The following is a 24,658-nucleotide window of genomic DNA, read 5'->3' as shown; positions in this document are numbered from 1 at the left end:
TTGGAAAATTGCATATATATAAATATATAAATATATATATATATATACACACACACATCTATATCTATGTCTATATCTATATCTCTCTCTCTCTCTATATATTATATATATATATATATATATATATATATATATATATATATATATATATATATATATATATATATATATGTAGCAAAGACGGGTAAACAAGCCATGACTATGCAACATGGTTGTTCAGGAACAGACCTAGTGCATTAATGGCAGACTGTAGGCACATTTAAAGTGTGATAAACACCCTGAAAACCTCACAAGGAGGAGAATGAGGCAAATAAGCAAAATGACCCATGACGTATAGAAGATGGTGCCAAGGCACAACACTGAGCACCGTAAAACGGCAGATAAGAGCACTAGGTGACGCATAGAGCCCATGGGATCTCTTAGGCCCAGTAGACATAAAGGAGAGCTATATAATAGCATACAAGTACCCCACACGGAGTATGTACACCCCAACAACGGGGAACACCTCTTAGGGCAAACCACAGTCAGAGGACCAGACACAACAATCTGTGGAACACTGCCACAGTAGGCTAACTACCAGTTCAAAACGCATAATGCATCCAAAGGATGCTAAATGAAAGGGTAACCACCCCCGACCACGGGCAAAGAAGACCTAAGGCTTACTGCCAGCCTAAAACATATAACACATCTAAAGGATGCTAAATGAAAAGGTACCACCCCAGAACAAACGCCTGAGGAATACAGGTTTAAGTGGGATGGCGAAAGCCCGCTAGTGGGCGCTGAACAGCCGATTCGGTGTGAGCATGAAACAACAAAGCCCAATCAAAGGGTAAATCAACAAGTCGCTACCGGATATTTTCTGGGAAAAAGCTATCCCGCAACCAAGCATGGCGCCGCAAGGCAACCGAACCAGCCATAGCCCGGCTTAAGGAATCAGCAGTATGCAAGGTAGAGCGGATCGTAAACTCCGAAGGTCACGGCTATCCCGGAGAAGATGAAGGAGGTCAACATGAGCGCCTTCAGTGGTGGTGGAGAGCAGAGACCCTGCACAGTCCCACAGGGCAGAGGTAGCCCTAGCCAGGACACATACTGTATTAAGTGACCGTAGCACTATTGGAGGCAAAGATGTTCCGACCCCATGACTCAAACCATCTGGACTCCAGGGAGGGAGGAAGCAATAGCCGGGGCAAGGAAGGGAAGGCAGTTTGCAAATCAAACCTCTGCACGTCAGGATGCTCAAATAAGCGAGCTGGATCATGTGGAGCAGGATGGTGGCGGTGCAAGACAGAACGTGCCACCGGATCCCCGGAAGCTGGCCGAACCCAGGTACCCAAAAGGGCAACATAAGATGCTTCAAAGGGCAGAAGCGGCTCCACATTCCCTGATCCACGGTGAAGGACATAAAGTAGAGGGTCCACAGACAAGGGTGCTGAAGGGGGTTGCATGTTCAAAATCCGAGTGGCCAAGGAGACTACTCTCAGAAAAGCTGCACCAGCCTCAGTAGCCCTCCGTGGAGGGGACAGCAGCTCATCTGTAGGTGAGGGCTGTAAGTTAACCCTCCCAAGACACGGAGGGTGCGACCAATGCCCAACTGAGGGGAGCCCCATTGATGAATGAGAGTCCTGATGGGGCTCTTGAGGAGGCGAGGAGCCTGCCGGGTTTGGGGGCTCCTGAGGAGGCTGGGATCCTGCCGGGTCCACATATTCTGGGGGGGGCACAGGCAAGAATACATCTGGAGTCGCCGGGCGTGAGGGAGACGCCAAACTCTCTCCCGACTCCGACGCTTCTGGAGAAGAGTCAACAACCCAGACGTTGATGCGGCGCCATAATGACTTTAGTTGGTGCCGATCGAGCCCAGTCCGGCGTCGACTCGACTCCATCAGGCATCGAGCCGGCCTCGTCCGGCGCTAAATCCACGACAAGCTCCCCTTCTGAAGGAGATGGCGCCGGGGATGCAAGCCTCCGGCGACGCACCAGCGCAGACTCAGCCTCAACCACAACAGGCTCCGACTCCAAAGAAAGAAGCGGAGCCAGGGAGGCCAGTTTACGGCACCGGAACGGGGCAGACACCGGCTCCGGACAGGCAGGCCCAGGTGTGCTCAAAGCAAGGCTTTGAGCACCAGCAACCACCTGCAACACCACAGGGAACCCCACGGGACTAAGCGGCTCGGCAGGGGTGCAATGGGCAGTAGAGGGGGACCCAGCCGGGCTGCACCCTGACGACGCCATATGGATCGTAGAGGGGGACCCTGCCGTGCCACGCCCTGAAGATACCACATCTCCGACGTCCCTGGAGGGCAAGGGCTCATTTGGCGCGGAGGGCTAACCCACAGGCGAGTCAGTTGGGGACCCCGCAAGTAGCGGAGGTCCCGAGGAAGCCCCAGGGACGGGAGTGGACCCAAGGGAGGCCTGCAGAGCTGCGGCATAGGCCTCCATTTCGGTACGAGTCGCCCCGCACCCGGATAGGGCAGATAGAGGGTGGGGCAACTGTTGGGGGGTGCACGTCCGGAATGTCCCGTGCCCCCGACAACAGATGAAAGTGAGGTCGAGGACCTCGGCGACATGCGCCGTGACTTACCAATAAGCGGCGAACGACGGCCCTGGAGGGCGATCTACGGCGAAACTGGAAAGTAGAGGGGAAAAGAAGGAAACTGACGTCAGCGCGCTGGGAGGGACTTACATGACCTCGCTGATGACACGTACGTGGACGTCAGGGCGGGGTCACGTGGTGCTGTCCCCCGGCGCGCAGAGGTGCTGCTGCAAAAAAAAATCCGGATCCAGTCTGATGCCTGGGGATATTCTACGTTAAGGAATCCGCGGCTAGATGTCTCTAACAGATTAATATTCTTGGGGTTTGTCTCTTGCCGGTCACCTTGACGTGCCGCCTACTGCTAGAGTGCCGGGACACCTCGTAGCTGATAGCGCTTTAAAAATTTCAGTATTATTATTATTAAAGGCATACTGGCAATAAGAGGTGCACATTGCAGTTGTATGTGACTTTTTGCAAATAGTTCTCATTGATTACTTCTTTGTGCTAACTGAAAGGCCCAACTATATGTAATAATTCAATATACATTTAACAATTAATACAAATAGTCAAATTAAACTGTGTGCAAAACTGCATGTAGCATACAGTGCTGCTTTAGTAGATGCAAAAACTGAACGTACCATGTTGAGTTCCAAGTAAACGGTTGAACACCTCCTTCACTACAATAGGATTTAACTTTATGAGCTTTGGCAGAGCCTGAATGACCTCCTTCTGCAGAGGGAAATAGAAAACAAAACAAACATTAGACTTACAAGCCCCTTACTATGAAGGAGGAATACACCACTACACAGTTCAGGGAAGCAATGGTCTGGACTTGTTCTAGATTGACATACTTAGTCCATTTAGAAATGATAAAGTTCTACATTTTTTGTGCCTCAACGTTACTTTTTAATCGCAGTTTTATTAACAAATGTATGGGTGAGTGAATATGCAAGTTCTGACATCTTTCGCCCTTGGGTAATATTCAACAGGACCCAGAAAACCCAGGCACTGGTACTGATGGACATGCTGTTTGAGTTAATTCTTTGGTTTTCAACATATCAAGAAGCAGCAGTAACCTAGCAGGTCCTTATTATTTGGAACATCCCAGTCATAGCCGGAGTAATATTTCTCTAGACAGGCACACGTGTAAACCAGCTAGATTGAAAAAGTTTCTAATGTGTCTTCATGAGGAGGAAGAAGTGCGGTCCCAGCTACATGTTGCACCTCTTCAAAATGTTGCAGGCCTCCATTAGAGGTGGGCAAACCAACAAACTAACATGGAGTGTACAGCTGAGCCAATGGCTTGATTCTAAGAGCGTCATGCAACGAAAACCAAGTAAAAATATTATAAAGTCCTTTCAAAATAAAAATAAAAAAGTGTACTTTAACGCACGGAAGTGTTTCATCTCAATGAACATGTTACTTACCTTCGGAAACAATAGATCTGTAAGAAACATTAGTTAGTTATAGATTCCTTACCTTAGAATTACCCCCCAGGCATCAGACATATCCGGAAAGACTTTAGTCAGCAGCACCTCTGCGTGTCGGAAGGTGGCGTAGGTCGGCTCCGCGTTAGACGTTGGCGTCCTGTTGCCCGGATGATGTTGAGGTACCTACTTAGAAATAGCCCTCGTGCGCTGTCAGTTCTGTAAACGACTTTAACGCCAGAAACGCAGAGCCATGCAAGACACTGACCACTGGTGCACAAAACTAGGACTCTGAAAGGATAACCTTAACCCTTGAAATCAGTTTGCAGAACGTGGAGGATGGGTGGGGTGGTAAGCTAACTAATGTTTCTTACATACATATTGTTACCGAAGGTAAGTAACTTGTTCATCTGAAAAAAACATGTTAGGTATAGATTCCTTACCTTAGAATAGATACCCCAGCAATACCAACCCCGGAGGTGGGTCTGCGAACCAAGATCACACCAGGAAGTCCTGGAGAACAGAACAGCCAAAGAAGCCGTCTCTCCTGACTTGACCGTCCAGGCAGTAGTATTTGGTGAACGTGTGCAGCAATGCCCATGTAGCTGCCTGACAGATGTCATGCAGAGGAATGCCTTGTCCCGGAGCAGTAGTTGCTGCCGTCGCCCTGGAGGCTCCTTTTTTCGCCAGAGAATAGCAGGCATTGATTCACAAAACGACCCATCGGGAAAGAGTCCGCTTGTGTACGGCCCAACCTTTCTTTACGCCCAAGCACCCAACAAAGAGCTGGTCATCCACCCGGAATTGTTTTGTGCAATCCAGATAAAAGGAAAGCGCACGTTTTGGGTCCAGACAGTGGAGCCTCTCTTATTCCTTTGAAGGATGCGGAGGCGGAAAGAAGGAGGGCAAAGTGATGGTCTGCCCGATGTGAAAGGCAGTGACAACCTTGGGCAGGAAGAATGGATGGGTCCTAAGGACAACTTTGTCTGGATGCACAGACCGAAAACGAGGCTTGGAAGAAAGCGCCTGGAGCTCACTCACTCGTCTGGCAGACGTGATAGCCACCAGGAGGGCAGTTGTGAGTGTTAAGAGCCTCAAAGGACAGTTGTGAAGTGGCTCAAAGGGAGCACACATCAAATAAATTAAAACCAGGTTCAAGTCCCACTGAGGCATAAGGAAGGGAAAAGGAGGAAAGAGATGAGTTATGCCTTTTAAGAAGCGATTTACAAGTGGGGACTAGAAAATGGAAGGTTGATGAAAGATGATGTTTTTGCCAAAATTCTTTATTTGTTTAGGGCAATCCCGTTGAAATTGAAAAAAAAATTGGTTTGTTATTTTGGAAGGTATAGTTAATCGATTCATTTGGGCACATGGGAAAACCAGGAGGGCTCTCCGGTTTATCTCATTACCACGGGAGAAAGGGGGGTTTTCAGTTCCCGATTTTCAAAGTTATTATTGGGCTGCCGCTCTCCAATACACGGTTATATTGTTTGGTTCATCTTCCGGGGATCTGGAAGGGGAAACAGAGCTCCCCGATGTTTATAAGCTGCTACTGGGGGAGCATGCTGAGAATTGTTTTGGGAAATTTTCGGAGCCCAGCTACTATAAAAGGACAAAATTCAAGACTCTTGCAGCCGCCTTTAAGATTTGGGTGGCACTAAAAAGAAAGATTCGCTTGGGGAGACAATCACTACACCCTGCTTTACAAAAATCCCACCCTTCCGGAAATCTTTTCAGATGAGGTCATGGCAGTCTGGGCAATGAAGGGAGTGCGGATGGCTGGAGACCCGATACTCAACGAAGGGTTTAGTCAGTTTGGGGATATTCAGCTCGAGTTCGGGCTGGAAAGCGGCAACTTTTTAAAATTCTTGCAGCTGCATAGTTTTTTTGTTAAAAAGCTGGGGGGGTGTAGTGGGTTTAGTAGAAATAAATTATAGATATTAATAGGGGCATTACCAAGGGCACCATTAGGCTACTGTAGGTAGAATTGATAGCATTAAAGCAGGATGATTTAGTTAAGCACGAGAATATATGGGTGGAACGTGTGGGTGCCGCACCAGAGGGGATTGTAGAATCTTTAGAATTAGCTCAGACGGTTCTGTGCTCTGCTGGGCTCCAAGCGCAACATTTTAAAAAGGTCTTTGCTTTATATTATACTCCGGCCAGAATAGCGCAGTGGGGCAGGCTATCAGGGATAAAATGTCCGCGGTGTGGTGCGCTGGCAGCAGACCTAGTGCATATATATGCATCCTGCCCGCGCCTTCAGTGTCTGTTAGAATCCATTACGAGAATTTTAGATCAGTCACTGGGGTTAAAAGCTACATTAACCCCTGCTTTGGTTTTGCTGGGAGTAAGCAGTAGGGAACGGAACGATATTGCTTATCAATTTCTTTTTATGGTTATGGCTGTATTACGGATGAGTATCGCTCCCGCCTGGCTTGACCCTTCATCCCCTACTTTTCCTCAATGGGTTTCGCATTTACTATCAATATATACAATCGAAAAAGCTATCTATGAGAGGAAGGGGAAGAACTCGAAATTGTTAGGGTGGGGTATATGGGCCCCCCATGCTAGATGAAGGATCCATAGAAATTGTAATAACCCAGGTTTATAAGCCGAGTTGGAGGGTGGATGGATGTACGGTGGTTTTATCTCAAATGCTCTTTGCGAACCCAGATGAATTTTTTTTTGTTGTTAGATATATTGTTTCCTTCCGCTTAAAATGCTTCTTGTTTGTTTGATGCTTTGCAATTATTTTATGTAACGTTTTGTGTATGCTTCTTCCTAAAACCTCATATTTGTGTATTCTGAATTTGGTTGTGATTCTGTGCTGATCTCTGGGGAAAAATGTTAAAACTGAATAAAGAGATTAAAAAATAAAAGGGAATAACGGCCCAATAGACATGCGGAATTTACCAACCGCAGTCCAAAGCTGGCGGAAGAGAAAATCTTCTTTCCAATATGATCCAGCTTCTTGGATTCCCTTTCCGGGGAATGCACTTTTGGAAGTAGAGGCTTGGACCACTAAGCTCTCAGGGGTGGGGTGTTGGGAAAAGAAAGTAGGGTTGCCAGAAGCCGGGCAGTGGCGTCGGGCATACTCCTTATCCACGGGAGCCCCTGTGTTGGGCCTGGACGAGGTGCCCAAAAGGGCGTCAGTAAGGGCCTCGTTGAATGGAAGCAGAGAATCCGAAGAGCTCGCCGCGGGCTGAAGCACCTCTGTCAGGAGGTTAGTCCTGGCTGCCACCGTAGGGAGTTTGAGGTCGAGAGCCTCACCTGCACTACGTAACACCACTCCGTATGAAGCTCCCTCCTTCGTAACCACAGTAGGAGGAGACAACATGCCAGGGTCAGGGGAGGTGTCCAGACCACTGGCATCCCCCAGTTCCCCTCTCCAGTCCTGCTCAGAAAACATCTGATCAGTTAAAGGGTCTCCTGACCCCTCCCAGTCCTCCTCCTCATCCTCTGGGTGCCAATCTGGCAGAAAAGGGACCCCAGGAGTGAACAGGGGCAAAAAAGCCCTCTTGACGCCGGATCTGGTATCGGGTGACACCGGTCTGGCCCGGGTCCTCGTTGGGATGGAGGCCGGGGTCAATGCCTGCCGGGGAACCGACCAGCGTCGAATGCGCTAATGGTGCCGGAGGAAGCGGCGCCGGTGGAAGTGTAATCAGGTCGACCGGCGCCGATCGGGATCCAGGCCTGGATCCAAGGGAGGCTGGGGCCGGAGCCGTCGGCGAAGTCCTAGGCCCCCGCAAACGAGTCCACCGGGCCTGTAGGCGTGCCTGTGGGTTTGGGCCACCCAAGGAAGCCATGCATCGCCTCGTAGAACGTACGAAGCTGGACAGAGTCGCTCCGGGTCCCGGGAATGTAGGGAAAACACGGAGTTGACTCTTCGGGCTCCGCATGAGGAGCAGCAGGAGGGGCACCACTCGCATCCCTCGTTGGGTCTGTAGTGTAGTTCCTATATTCCCAATAGGCACTGCGCATTGGAATAACATATCCTATAGATTAGACGTAGGACTGAGGTCGACTAGGTCTCTATCGAATATACTAAACTTAATAGTGAGTGCCAGCTAGCTCAGAGGTCACTAGAAACTTTCTCGAATTCACAAGAAGGGATTCGTTTCTGACAACCGCATAAACATGACAACTTTGTTTCCCAAGAATAAGAAATATATCTCTAGAGTCGCGGAAATGATAGATAAGTATTTCACTCAGTCAATCGTGCATGCTTCGTTTCAACATAGTTGCAGAGAAATAGAGAGATGGGCGTTTTCAATAAAAAGGTTTATTGAAGTCTTTCTCGTACAAGAGAAGTGAACTGCTACAATCGTTAAGCAGACTGCAAAGTATAATGCGTACAGCGAGACTAGTATTGTAAAATAATACTGTAAAAGCATTGTATGGTTTCTAAGCCATATAAAAATACATACATAAATAACACTGACTAAAATACTCAACTGGTGCTTCTAAATACACCTACCCCAATGTACCTAACCTAAGTCTAGTACACGGGAAGTAGTAAGTATTGTGTAGCATAGGTTTAGTTGTTTTTGCCAAGAATCTACCAAAGGTTTCTCTAGGTTCAAATCAACTCCATACCTTAGTTAGAATGAAGGAGGTCTGTTATCTCTGTCTCAGAACTCGATTTCCCAACACCCCGCAAGGGAAGCTTGGAAACACTGGAGCTGGATTCTCGGAGAGAGAAAGGCAGTCTCTTGATCAGTGCGTCAGATGGAGAGTCGGCTTCCTTCTGCACTTGCTGTAGCGAACTGCATTGGGCAAGTAGATAGTCGAAATGCTCCGAACCACCGTAGTTTGCCATAGCAAGTGAAGGTATATTTACACATGGAAGGTGTTTAATAATGCCATAAATTGACGTAAAGTCGGGCATATTAACGTCAGGAAAGAAACCCTAGGGAATAGTTGTTCTTTGCAAAGTACATGAGTTCTTGGACAAATCAATATTCAAGCAAGGGGAAGTTCCCTAACTGCTTAAGCCAATTTTCCAAGAAATCGTTGTGACATTTGGTATGGGTGGAAGTAGCCATGCCTGTATTTGGGTAGCATGGGCTATGCCTAAATAAGGTATTTATTTCTATGCCTATATAAGGGCAATGTGAATTGTACCTTTATAAGGGCATGAATCGGAAAAATTCACTCTGAGCCTAAAACGCCACACAACACCCACTCCACATTACTAAGTTCTAAACAAATTAAACATATCTAAACATGATGTGTTAAAACCCATCCAAAATACATAAAGATGCATTGGTACTGGTTTACACGAAAAGCATTTGTGCTGTACGCATTTAAATCATTGTTTCATTCAAAGCATATAGATGACATTTGAAAATGCTATACAAATGAATCATGAAAATACATTTATGAAATGGCTCTTAATTACAGAAGAAAAAGTCGAGACCATTCCATGGCAGATTATATAAACTGTTTGAATGTGGACAAGGTCAAATATTGTCTCTTGGAAGTTTTTCAAAGAACTCTAGTTCTCTATGAATAGTTCTACTATGAGCAGATTACTTTGTGCCAAAAAATAAAAAATTACAAATTTGAAAAAACAAAAGCTTGATCATAGAAAAAAAGAGTTCCAAAGTTAGAAACTTGTTCTGAAAAAATGAAGGTCGATTTCAGTCTCTCAGAACACTGTGTGCCAATTCAAAAGTCAGTGTTATTGTTTGGAGAAAACATCAAATCTTAGTCTGAAAAGAATTTGTCTACCATTGTAGGTGAAAGTTGGATTACCTCGTTAAGAAGATTAATTGCACAAAGATGCGAAGCATCGCAGTCAGCGTTGGTCGTGTTAGCAATGTTCAAATTGGATACCTGTGTGCCGCTTTCCTCTCGTACCTCAGAGTCAGCATTTTGCATCTGTGAGATCTCAATGAATGCAGTCATCAGAATTGGTAGCCGCTGGGGACAACTCTGTGCATGGGCCTTTACCGGGTCCAGCAAAGCATCAACATCCGTTGGCATGACTGATCGGAGTGTGAGACAGATGGCTAACACGCATTCTTCTCCACATAGCAGACATCGTAGAACAGGTAAGATGCAATCTTGCCAGATTGGTCTAAATGACATAAACCACGTGGTATTTAATTCTCTTAAACAAGTTACTCCTAAAATTTGGACTATGCGCTCACGACACTTCATCGCCAGAAGAGTGTTCTCCATGGTGAACTGGGTATCGCTTGTGATTCGGCTTGCCATTTCGGACCAAAAGGAGCAAAAAAAGTATCCCTGCTGCGAGTCCCAAAACGAGAGGCAGTCCTCCAAACACAGAGTGCACGAAGTTTGGAAAAATTCCTAGGACTGCTTCAAAAGGTTCTAACAGTCCTGAAAAAATTGTCTTAAATACATGTACAATACCACTCGCAGACATGATTAAGATACGACCTAACATTTCTGAGAAATGTACAGGGAAGTTTGTAGTTAATACGGTGTGTATCTCTGCAGAAGTCCTTGAGACTTGCAGATCATAGGTTTCTTTGGCAGAGGTCAATGGCACAGTTTTTTGTAAAAGAATGGCTTTCATTCTGCACAAAGTATCAATTCGTATAGAAGAGATGTTCAGTGAAGGCCATAACGGCGACTCCCGGTCGGTCTTGGTTTTTGGAAACAATACTTGCATACAGCAAGTGTCCCTGGCTGACACAGTTACGAGATAGGCTAAACCTGGCAACAGGCCACAGCAGCTGTGATCATTCAAAATAAAGTAACTTCCATTAGAAAGTTGGTTAAAAATGGGATCAATCACTGTAGCTGGTGAACCTTGCAGGTGGCAGGATAAGTTGTTTGAGGAACCATCGCATGCCCCGTGTAAGTTTATACCCTGACAAAGAAGAGAGCCGCTTAGTGCGTTTTCACAATTATTGCCACTAAAAAACACTTCTTTCCCCCCGCTCCAACATCTGTGCCTGTAAGGTAATTCCCAGGATGTCTTGATGTATTCTTTACCCGACCTTTCATATAGGCCTGCTGGTATACGTTTTAAGCAATACTGAAAATGGAAAATTGTAACAGGCAGAGTGATTGTACCGTGTATTATCCATTCAATTGCAGTTTTTACAGCAACTGTAAATGGCAATCTTTCCAGTTTTGCAATGCTCAGCACCGTATAGTCTGCTCCCCTCTGTGCCAATTTGATTCATCTGTGAGATTAAATTCAGAAAACAGTGACAGTGTGTTGATTAAACGCCACGGCACATAGCCTGAACAAAGGTTTTGTAACGTCCAGCCTAATAGCATGATAGAACGTAGTTGCGACTGACCATGTTGCAACATGACCAAGTCCTGTTCCATTATGTCTATGCCAGAGGATACTATGCTGTCCAAAGAATATATCCTGGATGACAGTAGTTAACCCACTGTCACCTAAAGAGAGAGATTTCTCTAAACTAATACAATCAAGTTCTCGTATTCGTTCCACAGTCTCTGCTTGCGTAATCTTCCATGCTTTATTATACATGGCATAGATACTGGCGTATATAAAACGTTTATGACGCAGTTTTTTAGGTCCTTGTAAGAAGTCCCTCAGGTCAGCGCAATCTTTAAGTAAAGATAAGTGTTGTTTTACTTCCTTCAGTGTAGACTTGTGTAGCAAAACAAGGCACAGTTTCCCTACACTATATGATGTTACTATCCCTGGATGCTGTCTCTGAACATATCTTGGATCTGGCCTAGTGTATGTCAACCCTTGTGTCTTGTTCATGAATCTACCTTGACAGTTGTTTGTGTCTGTGGGCCAGATTAGCCATTTTTCCAATCAGGATCTGTTCAGTTGTGAAGCAAAATAGTACGTACGTCGACCTCCCCCTCTGAAGTGTTACTGCGATCAGGTGTAGGTTTAGGTATGGACTGTTTCTTTAAATCTTTTATCTTGGCTAACGCAAGACAAGATGTCTGTTGAACAGTGTCATTCAAAAACATTATTTGTTCTGGGATGATGCAGGCTCTAAATAAAGCTTCTAATCCCTGCACCTGTCAGTCTTGTGCCCCAGACAGTTTTTGTCTCAATGTTGTCTTTCCAAAAGTCAAAACCTAACGTGGACAGCTGAGCATAAAAGGCTGCAAAATAAACGTGCTTTGTATTTGTCAACATACTTTTCATTTGTGTCCTATTAACATTTTTAAAGTAAAATGATTCTGGATTTGAAACATTATACCCTGAAAGGTATGGAAATTTGCCCAAAAATGTTTTTGAGCTACCCTTTGGTGGCGTAGGACAATGTTCCCATTGGTTATAAGTAAATACATTTCTAGGATTTGCAGATTTATGCAAAAAATGATGACCATAGTGATTATAACAATACATTTGTTCATAATCTGATGAACCGTGTAAGTATTCATGATTTGTACATTTTGCAGACATTTCTAAGTCTGACATCATATTATTAATAGTCTCGAAGTCCCAATCATCAGAAAAGGTACTAGATAAAACAAAATCATTCAAGGAAATCTTGAACTGGTGTAGAATCTTCAACAGCTCCGCAGGACCAAGAATGTCATATTCATGCCCCAAGCTATACCACCTGTATCGGAACGGCTGTGATGTTCACTGATGACAAGTCTCTTTGTTCATGATGACATGATTTGTGTGGCTTGAGGAGTAAGTTGATGTTCTTACTTCCTGTGTCCTTTTTAACATATATTCCATTTATCAGCAATTGTAACAGGCAGAGTGATTGTACCGTGTATTATCCATTCAATTGCTGTTTTTACAGCAACTGTAAATGGCAATCTTTCCAGTTTTTCAATGCTCAGCACCGTATAGTCTGCTCCCCTCTGTGCCAATTTGATTCATCTGTGAGATTAAATTCAGAAAACAGTGACGGTGTTTTGATTAAACGCCACGGCACATAGCCTGAACAAAGGTTTTGTAACGTCCAGCCTAATAGCATGATAGAACGTAGTTGCGACTGACCATGTTGCAACATGACCAAGTCCTGTTCCATTATGTCTATGGCAGAGGATACTATGCTGTCCAAAGAATATATCCTGGATGACAGTAGTTAACCCACTGTCACCTACAGAGAGAGATTTCTCTAAACTAATACAATCAAGTTCTCGTATTCGTTCTACAGTCTCTGCTTGCGTAATCTTCCATGCTTTATTATACATGGCATAGATCCTGGCGTATATAAAACGTTTATGACGCAGTTTTTTAGGTCCTTGTAAGAAGTCCCTCAGGTCAGCGCCATCTTTAAGTAAAGATAAGTGTTGTTTTACTTCCTTCAGTGTAGACTTGTGTAGCCAATCAAGGCACAGTTTCCCTACACTGTATGATGTTACTATCTCTGGATGCTGTCTGAACATATCTTGGATCTGGCCTAGTGTATGTCAACCCTTGTGTCTTGTTCATGAATCTACCTTGACAGTTGTTTGTGTCTGTGGGCCAGATTAGCCATTTTTCCAATCAGGATCTGTTCTGTTGTGAAGCAAAATAGTACGTACGTCGACCTCCCCCTCTGAAGTGTTACTGCGATCAGGTGTAGGTTTAGGTATGGACTGTTTCTTTAAATCTTTTATCTTGGCTAACGCAAGACAAGATGTCTGTTGAACAGTGTCATTCAAAAACATTATTTGTTCTGGGATGATGCAGGCTCTAAATAAAGCTTCTAATCCCTGCACCTCCCAGTCTTTTGTGCCCCAGACAGTTTTTGTCTCAATGTTGTCTTTCCAAAAGTCAAAACCTAATGTGGACAGCTGAGCATAAAAGGTTGCAAAATAAACGTGCTTTGTATTTGTCAACATACTTTTCATTCGTGTCCTATTAACATTTTTAAAGTAAAATGATTCTGGATTTGAAACATTATACCCTGAAAGGTATGGAAATTTGCCCAAAAATGTTTTTGAGCTACCCTTTGGTGGCGTAGGACAATGTTCCCATTGGTTATAAGTAAATACATTTCTAGGATTTGCAGATTTATGCAAAAAATGATGACCATAGTGATTATAACAATACATTTGTTCATAATCTGATGAACCATGTAAGTATTCATGATTTGTACATTTTGCAGACATTTCTCAGTCTGACATCATATTATTAATAGTCTCGAAGTCCCAATCATCAGAAAAGGTACTAGATGAAACAAAATCATTCAAGGAAATCTTGAACTGGTGTGGAATCTTCAACAGCTCCGCCGGACCAAGAATGTCATATTCATGTCCCAAGCTATACCACCTGGTATCGGAACGGCTGTGATGTTCACTGATGACAAGTCTCTTTGTTCACGATGAGATGATTTGTGTGGCTTGAGGAGTAAGTTGATGTTCTTACTTCCTGTGTCCTTTTTAACATATATTCCATTTATCAGCATTCCCAAAGTAAATACAAGAGTCAACCAAAGTAGAAGAAAAAGTACACCCACCACAATCCAAAGTTCAATCCATGGTGAAACAAGTTAAGTATTTTCCAGTTGATGAAAAAGTTCTGTTGCTTGTTCTTTAAAAGTTCTTTTAGCTGGCGTTGTTTCAGGTTCACTGGGATCCTCGGAAAACGTATCAAAGTTAATGAAATAGCCAGAGGCAGTTCTGTCAATTGTAGGGATTGCATCAGGATTTGATGAAATTGCTGGAACCACTTGATCACTTGTTACATATGTATAGTCAGTTGCTATTTCATTGTAGACAGGCGTTTGACGAACTGTTATTCGGGTCTCAAGAGGTACAAGTTCCATGGCTTTGTTGCATATTTCTTTTCGCACTGCAGATTCTTCAAAGGTGATGAGTCTCTCAGTTTGAACCTCTTGGATAGTAGCCAGATTCGGGTGTCTGCTACATCTTTGGAGTCCACTTGGCCTACTACTTATGATTGGCCACATGATGTGGTTTTTCCAGGTCGATGGACACAAACCTGTTCTCCTTTTTACCAGCAAGGGGCGGCAGTAAGACTGTTCTTGATCCGTGGATGGCTAGGACAGGTACTGGTTGTCTGTAAGAAGGCCCAAATTACTTCTTGTCCACCATCTTTTCTCTGACTAGATCCCAATCTTTGCACTATAAGCTTGTTTATCCCCAATAGCGGGCTGTGCTTATCAGTCAGTATAAATTATACATTCATACTTCTCTAGAGGCAGAATCTCAGTAGGCAGAGGACATTCTTGTTCATATTGTAGAAATTCTTGTGTTTTCAAATAAGGGTAAAAAAGTATTCAACGTCTGTTGCAGCAAGAGAATTAACCCATTGTATCCATCTCGGATGTAAAGCTTTTGCATTCGGAATGCTCACTTTCGTCACAGCCACTAAGGCAGGTACAGGAGTAACGACCATTATGCGCTTAGCCTGTGCGAGGGCTCTCTCTTTTGCTACTGCAGTTTGAACGGCTGTCAGAATTTTTTCTGTAGAAGTGAATTTCATTTCAGCTTGTGTGTACAAGTGTGATTTATAAGCTTTTGGTACTTTTTCTCCTTCATTAAAGGTTAAGTACGTGAATCTGCATCTTCCTGGGATCATTCGGATCACTAAGTTGTGTACCTTTATGCAAGTCTGTAAATGTGTTGTTGCCAACATGTCCGTTTGGACTGAATGCAAAATTTCAGTGTGTTTTTGAGTCCAATTAACTGTTTTGAAATCTGGTTTGATTAGTTCGTAGAGAGGTTTAACCCTTTCTGCGTAATTTAGAATGTAAGTTCTTACGAAATTTAGGAAACCTAGAATCAACTATGTTTTTCTGCGTTTTTGGAGGTTCGAGCAGCGCACATTTCTCTAGAAAGTTTGCTGCCAGGCTCTTGCCTTCACTTGATAACTCGTATCCTAGGAAAAGGACGTTGAGGTGGGCAATTCTTGATTTTTTAAAATTGAATTTGTACCCTTTAGAGGCGAATCCCAAGATAATGGTGTTCACTCTGTTCAAGTGCCTATCCAAGTCATCGTCTGTTATATAGATGTCATTGACATATGATAATGCCTCATGATCATAGGTTTGTAGTAACTCTGTTACTCTGGCTGAAAATAACCCTGGACTATTCTTTTTTTTTTTTTAAACCTTTATTATCACTTCACATAAATACAAGCATGGGCCTACAACCATCCCGGCCGGCCGCTAGTCAATTCGTAAGGTCAGCAAAGCAATATAAAAAGATACAGCAGTCCATAAGCCGGGGTCAGGTAAGTATCCAGGATACGACTCGTATTTAAGCGTATAGTGTGATAAGCAGGACGTAAGAAGGTTAATTTTACAATGAAGAAAAATAAAACAGAAAAAATAGCAGAATAAGCGCCAGACGGTCACACATGATCCTACAATAGCAACATAAAACAGAAATCCGCAATGAGTGCGAATACACTTGAGGACACGGGGGCAAGGCTTACGAGTCAGGATAAATGTAAACAACACATACATGCCATGTCGAGTCAGCACCCCAGCCTTTAAAAACAAAACAGATTGTAGGAAACATGAAGACGACGACACCTAGAAAAAGAAAAGACAAAGGGCCATAGAGACAAAGGAAGAACAAATAAACAACCCTCTTCCCCCTACCCCCCACCCTGCACCCCTGCAGAAGGCTACGGCCTACCCCCCCCAGCAGCGTGCCTATCGCCCTAAAGAAGAGACCCGAAATATAGAAGAAAAAGGGAAGAAAGAAATATGAAGAAGGACCATCGATCAAACCACCCGGCCCCCCCCTCACCTATCGTGCACAATATACATCAGAAAAGCAAGGTCAGAATAGCCACAGTAAGCAAGAATCAGCAATTCAAGCAGTAACATCCCCGTGGAGTGTCCCTCTAAAACACCGTCAGCCAACAATGTGTTCCATCATATCCTAGACGATATCACCACTGGCCTTCTCTATCAATAGTACCCACATACGGCCATTCATCAATCGGCATACAGTACAGTGTGGTGGGTCAAACCGCACCGGGCGGTCCGGGCAGCGCCAATACTCCATGGGACTGTAGCCCCCAAATCCCAGCCAAATACGTATGGCGGAACTCCGTCTGTGTCAGTACCGATACCGGAAACATCCCCCAGTCAGAACACAGTCTCACCAGCCAGGAGGAGAAGATCACACAATCCGACAATTGTTGAAACGCCGCCGGGCAACCCAAACTATGGATCGATGTTGTTTCTTCCGCCGCCGTACAGATAAGGGCCCCGACGAGTCACTCCCATACACAACAGAGCAATCCAAAGCGGTCTCACGGACCGGGTCTACCGGCGTCTCCACAAACGTAGGCGCAGCTGGAACATTCATCACTGACGCAAAGGCGGGCACATCGGCGCTTCCTTGTGAGTCATCCCTACCCATGTGGAGCGGCGGGACAACAATGGCGGCCATCCTCCTTCCCAGATCCCGGGCGTCCCGGATCAGGGTCTGATGCAGAGTTGTTAACGCAGCCAATACATCTCTGGACGTGGGCTCTCTCTCGTGTCGCCAGACCCCAGGACTCTTTCGCATAGCGGCTTCTCCGCCCGTATGAGGTGTGCGTACGAGGGTGCTATCCGCCATCTTAGCTGTTCCGGCCTCGTCCTTCTCCACCTCACCTCGGGACCGGGTCTCACATCAGGGAGGAACAGGATTCACAACGGGAATCTCACAAGCCAAGGCAGGTTTCTCAGCGGAGAGTCACCAAAAGGCTAAAAACTCTGCCTCACCCTGGGGGCCGCACGCTGACTCCGGGAAAAGTCTCCGCCAGTTGGGCTGGGTCGGCACTGTCGCCAGCGGCAATCAGGTATTCAGTTCCCTCCGGCCGAGTCCTCACCATCACCAGAGGCCGCTGTTGTTGCAGTCGCGGCCGGCCACTCTCCGCACTCGAGACCCCAGTCCCAGCTCCGTGAAGGCCTCAAAACAGTCAGGGACACTCCAACGGGTCTGCAGCAAGCAGAAGCCTCAGGAGCAAACGGTAAGTGAAAGTTATCCTTCGCCTACATGAATATGCCGTTACAGCTCAGGATAAGTGCCAGGATGTATGTGCGGGTGAGGAGGCTCACAGAGCCGAGCATTTACGCAGCCATCTCGATCGCCATCTTGGCTCCTCCCCCCCCTGGACTATTCTTGAATCCCTGAGGGAGACAACAGAATTGACGCTGTGTCCCCATGATTGAGAAAGCGGTCAAATACCTACTTTCATGTGCAATGTTTTGACAGAAGAAAACGTTGGAAATATCTAATGTGGTTTTATATTTTTTACGCACAATGTTATTCATTAGTGCTGCACTGTGTGCATTTTGTACTGCAAAAGTTTTGCAACAAGAGTTTAAATGTCTGTAATCCAAAACTAGACGATATGTATTGTCTGGTTTTGAGACAGGATACAAAGGATTGTTCATGGACGAGGTGGATGTTTCAATCACCACTTGTTATTCAAGTTGATCTAATATCTCCCTGACCTGTTTTTTTAGCTTCTTGCTTAACTGGATAGTGCCTTTGCTCATTTGGTTGTGTTTTTAATTGGAATTTATGTTGATGAGAATCCTCATCCCATCCTACATGATTTTTATATAATGCAGGAGCCTGGGCTACTGCCCATTTCCTGGCATATGTATATTTTTCATGAATTGGAATATGATTGGAGAAATCTGGCATAATGATGTCTTCGCCATGTGGGCATTCCCAGACAAATTCAGGTGGCCAGTCTTGTTCAGCTAAAAGAATGTCATAACCCTGAGAGAGCTTCTCCCAAAAGAGTGGTCTTATTTTTCTAGTTATGTCCCACTCCATCCGGAGTGTTACTTCATATAACTTATGTGGGACACTAACACTGGTATCTGCAGTTTCAACTTTGATGTACTCATTCAAGTCCACTGTCTCCAGATGATCCTCCAAGTTCTCGCGAGCTATGGTGACTTCTGCTGCGCTGTCCAACATCATTTAAAGCCCTTCCCCGTTCTTGAGTTGTGTCCTCAAGATCCTCGGCATGTCTGATTTATAGACCTGCTACCTTCTTTTTGGTGATTTGAGTTTTCTTATTTTTTGGAACGTGTTGATCGTCTTTGGACTTCACACGTTCTTCCTTGTGCTCTGATCGTCCTCTTCTTTCAGATTTCTGTGAGGAAGTCTGAAAGGTACGGGAGGAACGTGTATCAGTATCTTGATATCTATCAGGTTTTCTCAAATTATCCTTATTCCTGAGGTTATACCTCCTTTCAGAGGGCTCCTTTTGAGGAGACCTACCTCGGGATTGAGAACGCTTCTCTTTAGAAGTTTTAGAATTCTCCCACTTCCTTTTGGGGGGAGTAGAAGTGTTTTTAATAAAGACCTTTTCAGGACTTTCAGTCAGTTGGGGTTTCACTGGTTTACCACCCAAACTGTCTCTACCTAGTTCTTCACAGGATTTTTCAATTATTCTGGCCAGTTCATATGGTTGCTCAGTTACATCAAATTCTCTTAACTTTTGGCGGATCACCACGGATGCTGCTTCACCTTTAATATTAGCTAATATTATTGTTGAGACCTGTTTGAAATCTTTCAGTAGTTCATACCCAGATTTAAAGCAGGCTCTGCCCCGTATTCATTTTGAATCTGTTTCAGGACATCTGGTATTACCGCCATAGACTTAACACCATGTGTTTTGGTGTAGATTGCAGCAAAGACTATACCCCAAGTGTCGCAGTCCTCCAGGTGTGGTGCGATCCCCATTGGTAAACAGCTTGTTAGAATTCTGTGTTTCTCATGAGGGGTAGTATCAGAAAATACTGCCTCGATTGGAGTAATTTTTTGAGCTATCCAGAACGGAATTTGTTCCCGTTTTGCAGGTAATTTACCAATGACTGATTGTATAGTCTGTGGTGTAACTTTATTTGTGTTCCCCTGGTGAGGGGTGTGTTGCGAATCCTATTTGCCGGTTGGGTTGTAAGAGTCCACATGACATTTTGGACCAATTGTCTGTGAATTTTAATTAGCTCCTTTAGTTGAACTAATAGTTCCTCATCCGACATTTCTTCAATGGCAGGATGTGGTGTATAGCTGGCTAATACCAGCCATGTTGCTCCTGGTCTACCTAGTGGACCAAGCCTGGTAATGTGATGTATATGTTTTAGGGCGCCCATAAACCAGAGTGCATGCTCTTGGTATGTTAGTGGAATTTCAACATCCTCGAAAGGAATGTATTCCATTGGGGCTTCACCTTCTTTGTAGAAGTGAAACAATTTAGTTACTGGATTTGCTTCAGGGAAGACTATCCATGAATAGAATACCTCTGTCTGATGATATTCATGTGCCTCTATCACAGAAATGACCCTACCACCTCTAGATGATAGGCAATTTCTTAGAAGTTTCATAGTGATGGCTCTCCCTAGATTTTCTGGAATGATTATAGCATCCTCGTCGGTCTCTTGGAAACCTGTTATATTTAAAGCTTCAACGACTGGATCGGCTGCAGCTTCACCAGTCGCGTTGTTGTCTCCGTTAATCGACATTTGTTTAATGAAAGTTGCAGAGCAAGTTTCAAGGAAACAAAGATTAGGTGCACAATATTTTGGAACACTGTATCCTTCAACGTTGAACAAACCAAAAACTAATACAAAGGATTTTCGTCCTACTCAGCTATGGCAGATATTTTATCCCTTTACCCACTCCAGACGTCTATTGGAGTATTACGGAAAAAGGGGTCTCTGAGAAAAGCACGACTAAGTTACTTTAGTATCTAGCGTTAAATTAGTGCCTTACCAAACATGGGCGCCAAGTAGTGTAGTTCCTATATTCCCAATAGGCTCTGCGCATTAGAATAATATATCCTATAGATTAGACGTAGGACTGAGGTCGACTAGGTCTCTATCGCAGAGAAATAGAGAGAAACGGGAGTTTTCAATAAAAAGGTTTATTGAACAGTCTTCTTTCTCGTACAAGAGAAGTAAACTGCTACAATCGTTAAGCAGACTGCAACGTATAATGCGCACAGCGAGAATAGTATTATAAAAGAATACTGTAAAAGCATTGTATGGTTTCTAAGTCATATAAAAATACATACATAAATAACACTGACTAAAATACTCAACTGGTGCTTCTAAATACACCTACCCCAATGTACCTAACCTAAGTCTAGTACACGGAAAGAAGTAAGTATTGTGTAGCATATGTTTAGCTGTTTTTGCCAAGAATCTACCAAAGGTTTCTCTAGGTTTTAATCAGCTCCATACCTTAGTTAGAATGAAGGAGTTCTGGTATCTCTGTCTCAGAACTCGATTTCCCAACACCCCGCAAGGGAAGCTTGGAAACACTGGAGCTGGATTCTCGGCCAGAGAAAGGCAGTCTCTTGATCAGTGCGTCAGCTGGAGAGTCGGCTTCCTTCGGCACTTGCTGTAGCGAGCTGCTTCGGGCAAGTAGATAGCCGAACTGCTCCGAACCACCATAGTTTGCCATAGCAAGTGAAGGTATATTTATACCTTGAAGGTGTTTAGGAATGCCATAGATTGACGTAAAGTCGAGCATAATAACGTCAGGAAAGAACCCCTAGGGAACAGCTGTTCTTTGCAAAGTACATGAGTTCTTGGACAAATCAATATTTAAGCAAGGGGAAGTTCTCGAACTGCTTAAGCCAACTGTCCAAGATATTGTTGTGACGTTTGGTACGGGTGGAAGTAGCCATGCCTGTATTTGGGTAGCATGGGCTATGCCTAAATAAGGGATTGATTTCTATGCCTATATAAGGGCAATGTGAATTGCACCTATATAAGGGCATGAATCGGAAAAATTCACTTGGAGCCTAAAACTCCACACAACAGGTAGGCCGGCTGACGAGGAGAAGTCTAAGAACGACTATGCTTCTTCAACTTCTTCTTATGCTTCGACTTACCCGACCCAGAGTGCGAAGACTTCGATTACTTGGACAAATGAGGGTGGCTCCGCGACTGGTCCCTCGAACTCCCTCACGACCGGGACCTCGAACGGCGCAGAGCCGACTGCCGGCGCTCAAGCAGCTTTCGGGTCCGCTCCCGCAAAGCCTTCGGGGCCATCGACCGGCAGTCGGAGTACGACTTGGGGTCGTGGTGGCGCTCCAGGCAAAAGAGGCACACCCGGTGCGGTTCAGTCACCAACATCAGTCGGTTACAGGAACCGCATGCCTTAAAGCTGGGCATCCCTTGTGCACCAGGAGTCGATGGACCTAACAAAAGTCGAAAAAAAAGTCAGTCAAAAAGTGTCGGGAGGTACCTTTCTCACGCTTGATCTGCGCTGGCTGGCGTGGAAAAAGAAAGAACTAAAGTCAGTTTGCGAGGGCAGTGTCTAAGTAGATACCGTGACGTCATCCCGGCGTTACAACGAACGCGGAGCAGACAGACGCCACGTTCCAACGCAAAGAGGTACTGCTGACGAAAAACTTTCCGGATCCAGTCTGACGTCTGGGGGTAATTCTAAGGTAAGAAATCTGTAACTAACGTGTTTCTTTCAGATACATCACATTATATCTATGCATTGAAAGGTGTTTATTAAAAGTAATAGCTTTCAAACAAACTTGGAAATGTTTATTTCCTGCCTTGACGACAATGCCACTCGCGAACTAAGAGGCAAATGTTCTGTCATTTGTAATCTACACATGGAGTAGTTTATTATGATAGATGATGCAATATTACAGCCTATTAAATCAAACACAAGAGGCTTTTGTACATCCCATATCCTGAACTCAAATATTTGAAGGTGCCTTCATATGCGATAATGTAGAAGGAGGCGGCTCTGATTAAAATATTTTCCCAGGGTCATATAGTTTGGTCAAGCAGGGCAGCCAGGACTAAGCACGGATTTTCTAGTTTCACATCGCGCGATTCAGGCCTTAGATGGGTATTTCTAGCTCTCACCCATTTTACAGCAAAAGGATCACTGCTTTGTTTTTCTTATCGCATAAGGTGCAAGCATAAGTCAGAGATGTGGCACAGATTTTTTTACAATGGTTATGCCTGCCATTCTGCTCTTTCCATGCCACCCAAGCAACTCACAAAGGATGGAGATGTGAGAGGTGGGGAGCACCTTGCCGCCTTTCCTGACAGCACAGTGACAAACCCTGCTGATCAGATCAGATAAGAGGAGAGGATAATTATCTCCCCGTGTGGTGTTTTTTATTCTTAACTTGTTCATTAGAATTGTTACTCTGTAGGAGTGGCGACAGGTTAAAAAACACATACCCCACTGGAAGAAATTTTATTTAGTTATTTTTTTGCAGTGGGCTCGTTAAATATCGTGGGCATCACGGACACTCCCAATATCGCACTAAATTTGAAAATTGCAGAATTGTGAAAAGCTGATAGGTCTGCTAAGAAGGATGGGTAAGCCCGAGAAGCAAGTCCTGAGCACACTGTGCCACAGGAACCAAACTATGCCCGAATGATCAGCTATATTAAGGGCGAAACAGGTCTTGGGATGCTTGTGTTCCGGTTCAGGAAAGTCCTGGCATGGCATTTTGAAGTGGGCTGTTCCCATTGAAGCAGGGTCAAGACTGATTTGCATATGGCTGGGTCCAAACTGAGGTGGCACAGTGTGCAAAATAATGATGGATTCGGATGCAGGCCAAATAATTACCAGTGGATGAGATTAATTCCTTCTATCACATTTTGTATACTTCAGTGTGATGCCTTAAGTGGGAATGGGTGGGCCCAGACATGGGTCCTGTGCACACTGTGCCACCGGAACCAGGCGGTATCCGACTAAGAAGCAGTAACAAGGGTGAAACTAGTATTGGGTTGCTTAGGTTTACGAGTGGCAAAGATACTAGTGGCAAAGATTTATTTTCACACAGGGAGTTGCAGTTCACACCTTAAACTTCAGGGCAGTGTTGTGAGGAAGAACTCTACGATTAAGCATGCCACCTGTGAGTGAGAGTTCTCATCATACTACAAAGGAATTTGTCATAAGACAGTGATATCCAAGCTATCTAATGTGAATGCTGCTCTAGAAGTTATGCATTATTTTATATTTTGAGGAGTCACTTTATACCTCCCGACTCCAAAAGACTTCTTTAAAGAAAAACAACTTCCAATCGTCCCAGCCCAACACTAGATGGCAGGAGTATGTAGTGCATGTGTACATAGAAGAACATGCTTCGGACTTGAAATTACAAACTTTAACTACAAACGCACAGACATATGTACCTACAAGAATATTTCTGCTTCTCTTTCCGTCTCTTAAGTCCTCTCTGTCCCACCACTTTCTATCCAGCTTACCATCTCTCTTCCACCCCTCAACTTCTTTCTCCATATGTCCACCATTCATTTACGCCCTCTAATTTCCACATCCCTATAACTTTTACTCTATTTTCATTTGACCTCCATCTCATGCTCTTCCGCACCTCCCTCCAACTATCTCCCACTCCCTTTCTATACATTCCCATCTCCTTATCTGCCTTTCTCAGTCTTCTCTGCCTCCACCTTTACCTCACTCTGTCTCGCTCACCCGCACTCTACATCCCCTCGCTCTCCCTCTTTTGCTTCCCCCTTATTTCATACTCTGCATTCATGCAAGCTTATAACCACAAGTAATTATTTTTCTTTTTGATGTGCAGTTCCTTAGAAATCCCATATTTGTGCGCATGGTAACAAATATGTTGTAAATTGTTTATTAATGTGTAAAATCTCATTCTTTTCCTTTCTTTACTGTGAAACAGTTAAATATTGTGAACTTTTTTTTTAATCACCAAGACCCCAATATAATATGTAAGAAAAGCACACAGGGTGGGCTTGGCTTGGCAGTTTTGGGCTGGATTGAAACCATGCCATTTCGGCTCTCAGTGGTGCACATCAAGCATGTGCCTCTC

General features: G+C 44.5%; 1 protein-coding gene across 3 annotated transcripts in view; it reads right to left on the bottom strand.

Moving 5' to 3' along the window:
• SYMPK (symplekin scaffold protein) overlaps nucleotides 1-24,658 on the bottom strand; it is a 1,116,254-nt gene that overhangs the window by 268,102 nt on the left and 823,494 nt on the right. For all 3 annotated transcript variants that reach the window (XM_078660908.1, XM_078660909.1, XM_078660907.1), the window contains one exon: nucleotides 3,169-3,259. In XM_078660908.1, coding sequence (XP_078517034.1) covers nucleotides 3,169-3,259 — 91 coding nt within the window. The remainder of the gene's footprint in view (nucleotides 1-3,168; nucleotides 3,260-24,658) is intronic.

This window comes from Lissotriton helveticus, chromosome 9, assembly GCF_964261635.1.
Source record: "Lissotriton helveticus chromosome 9, aLisHel1.1, whole genome shotgun sequence".
Classification (NCBI taxonomy): domain Eukaryota; kingdom Metazoa; phylum Chordata; class Amphibia; order Caudata; family Salamandridae; genus Lissotriton; species Lissotriton helveticus.
The sequence above is the reverse complement of the archived record's forward strand: the minus strand, read 5'-3'. Positions and strand labels throughout refer to the sequence as shown.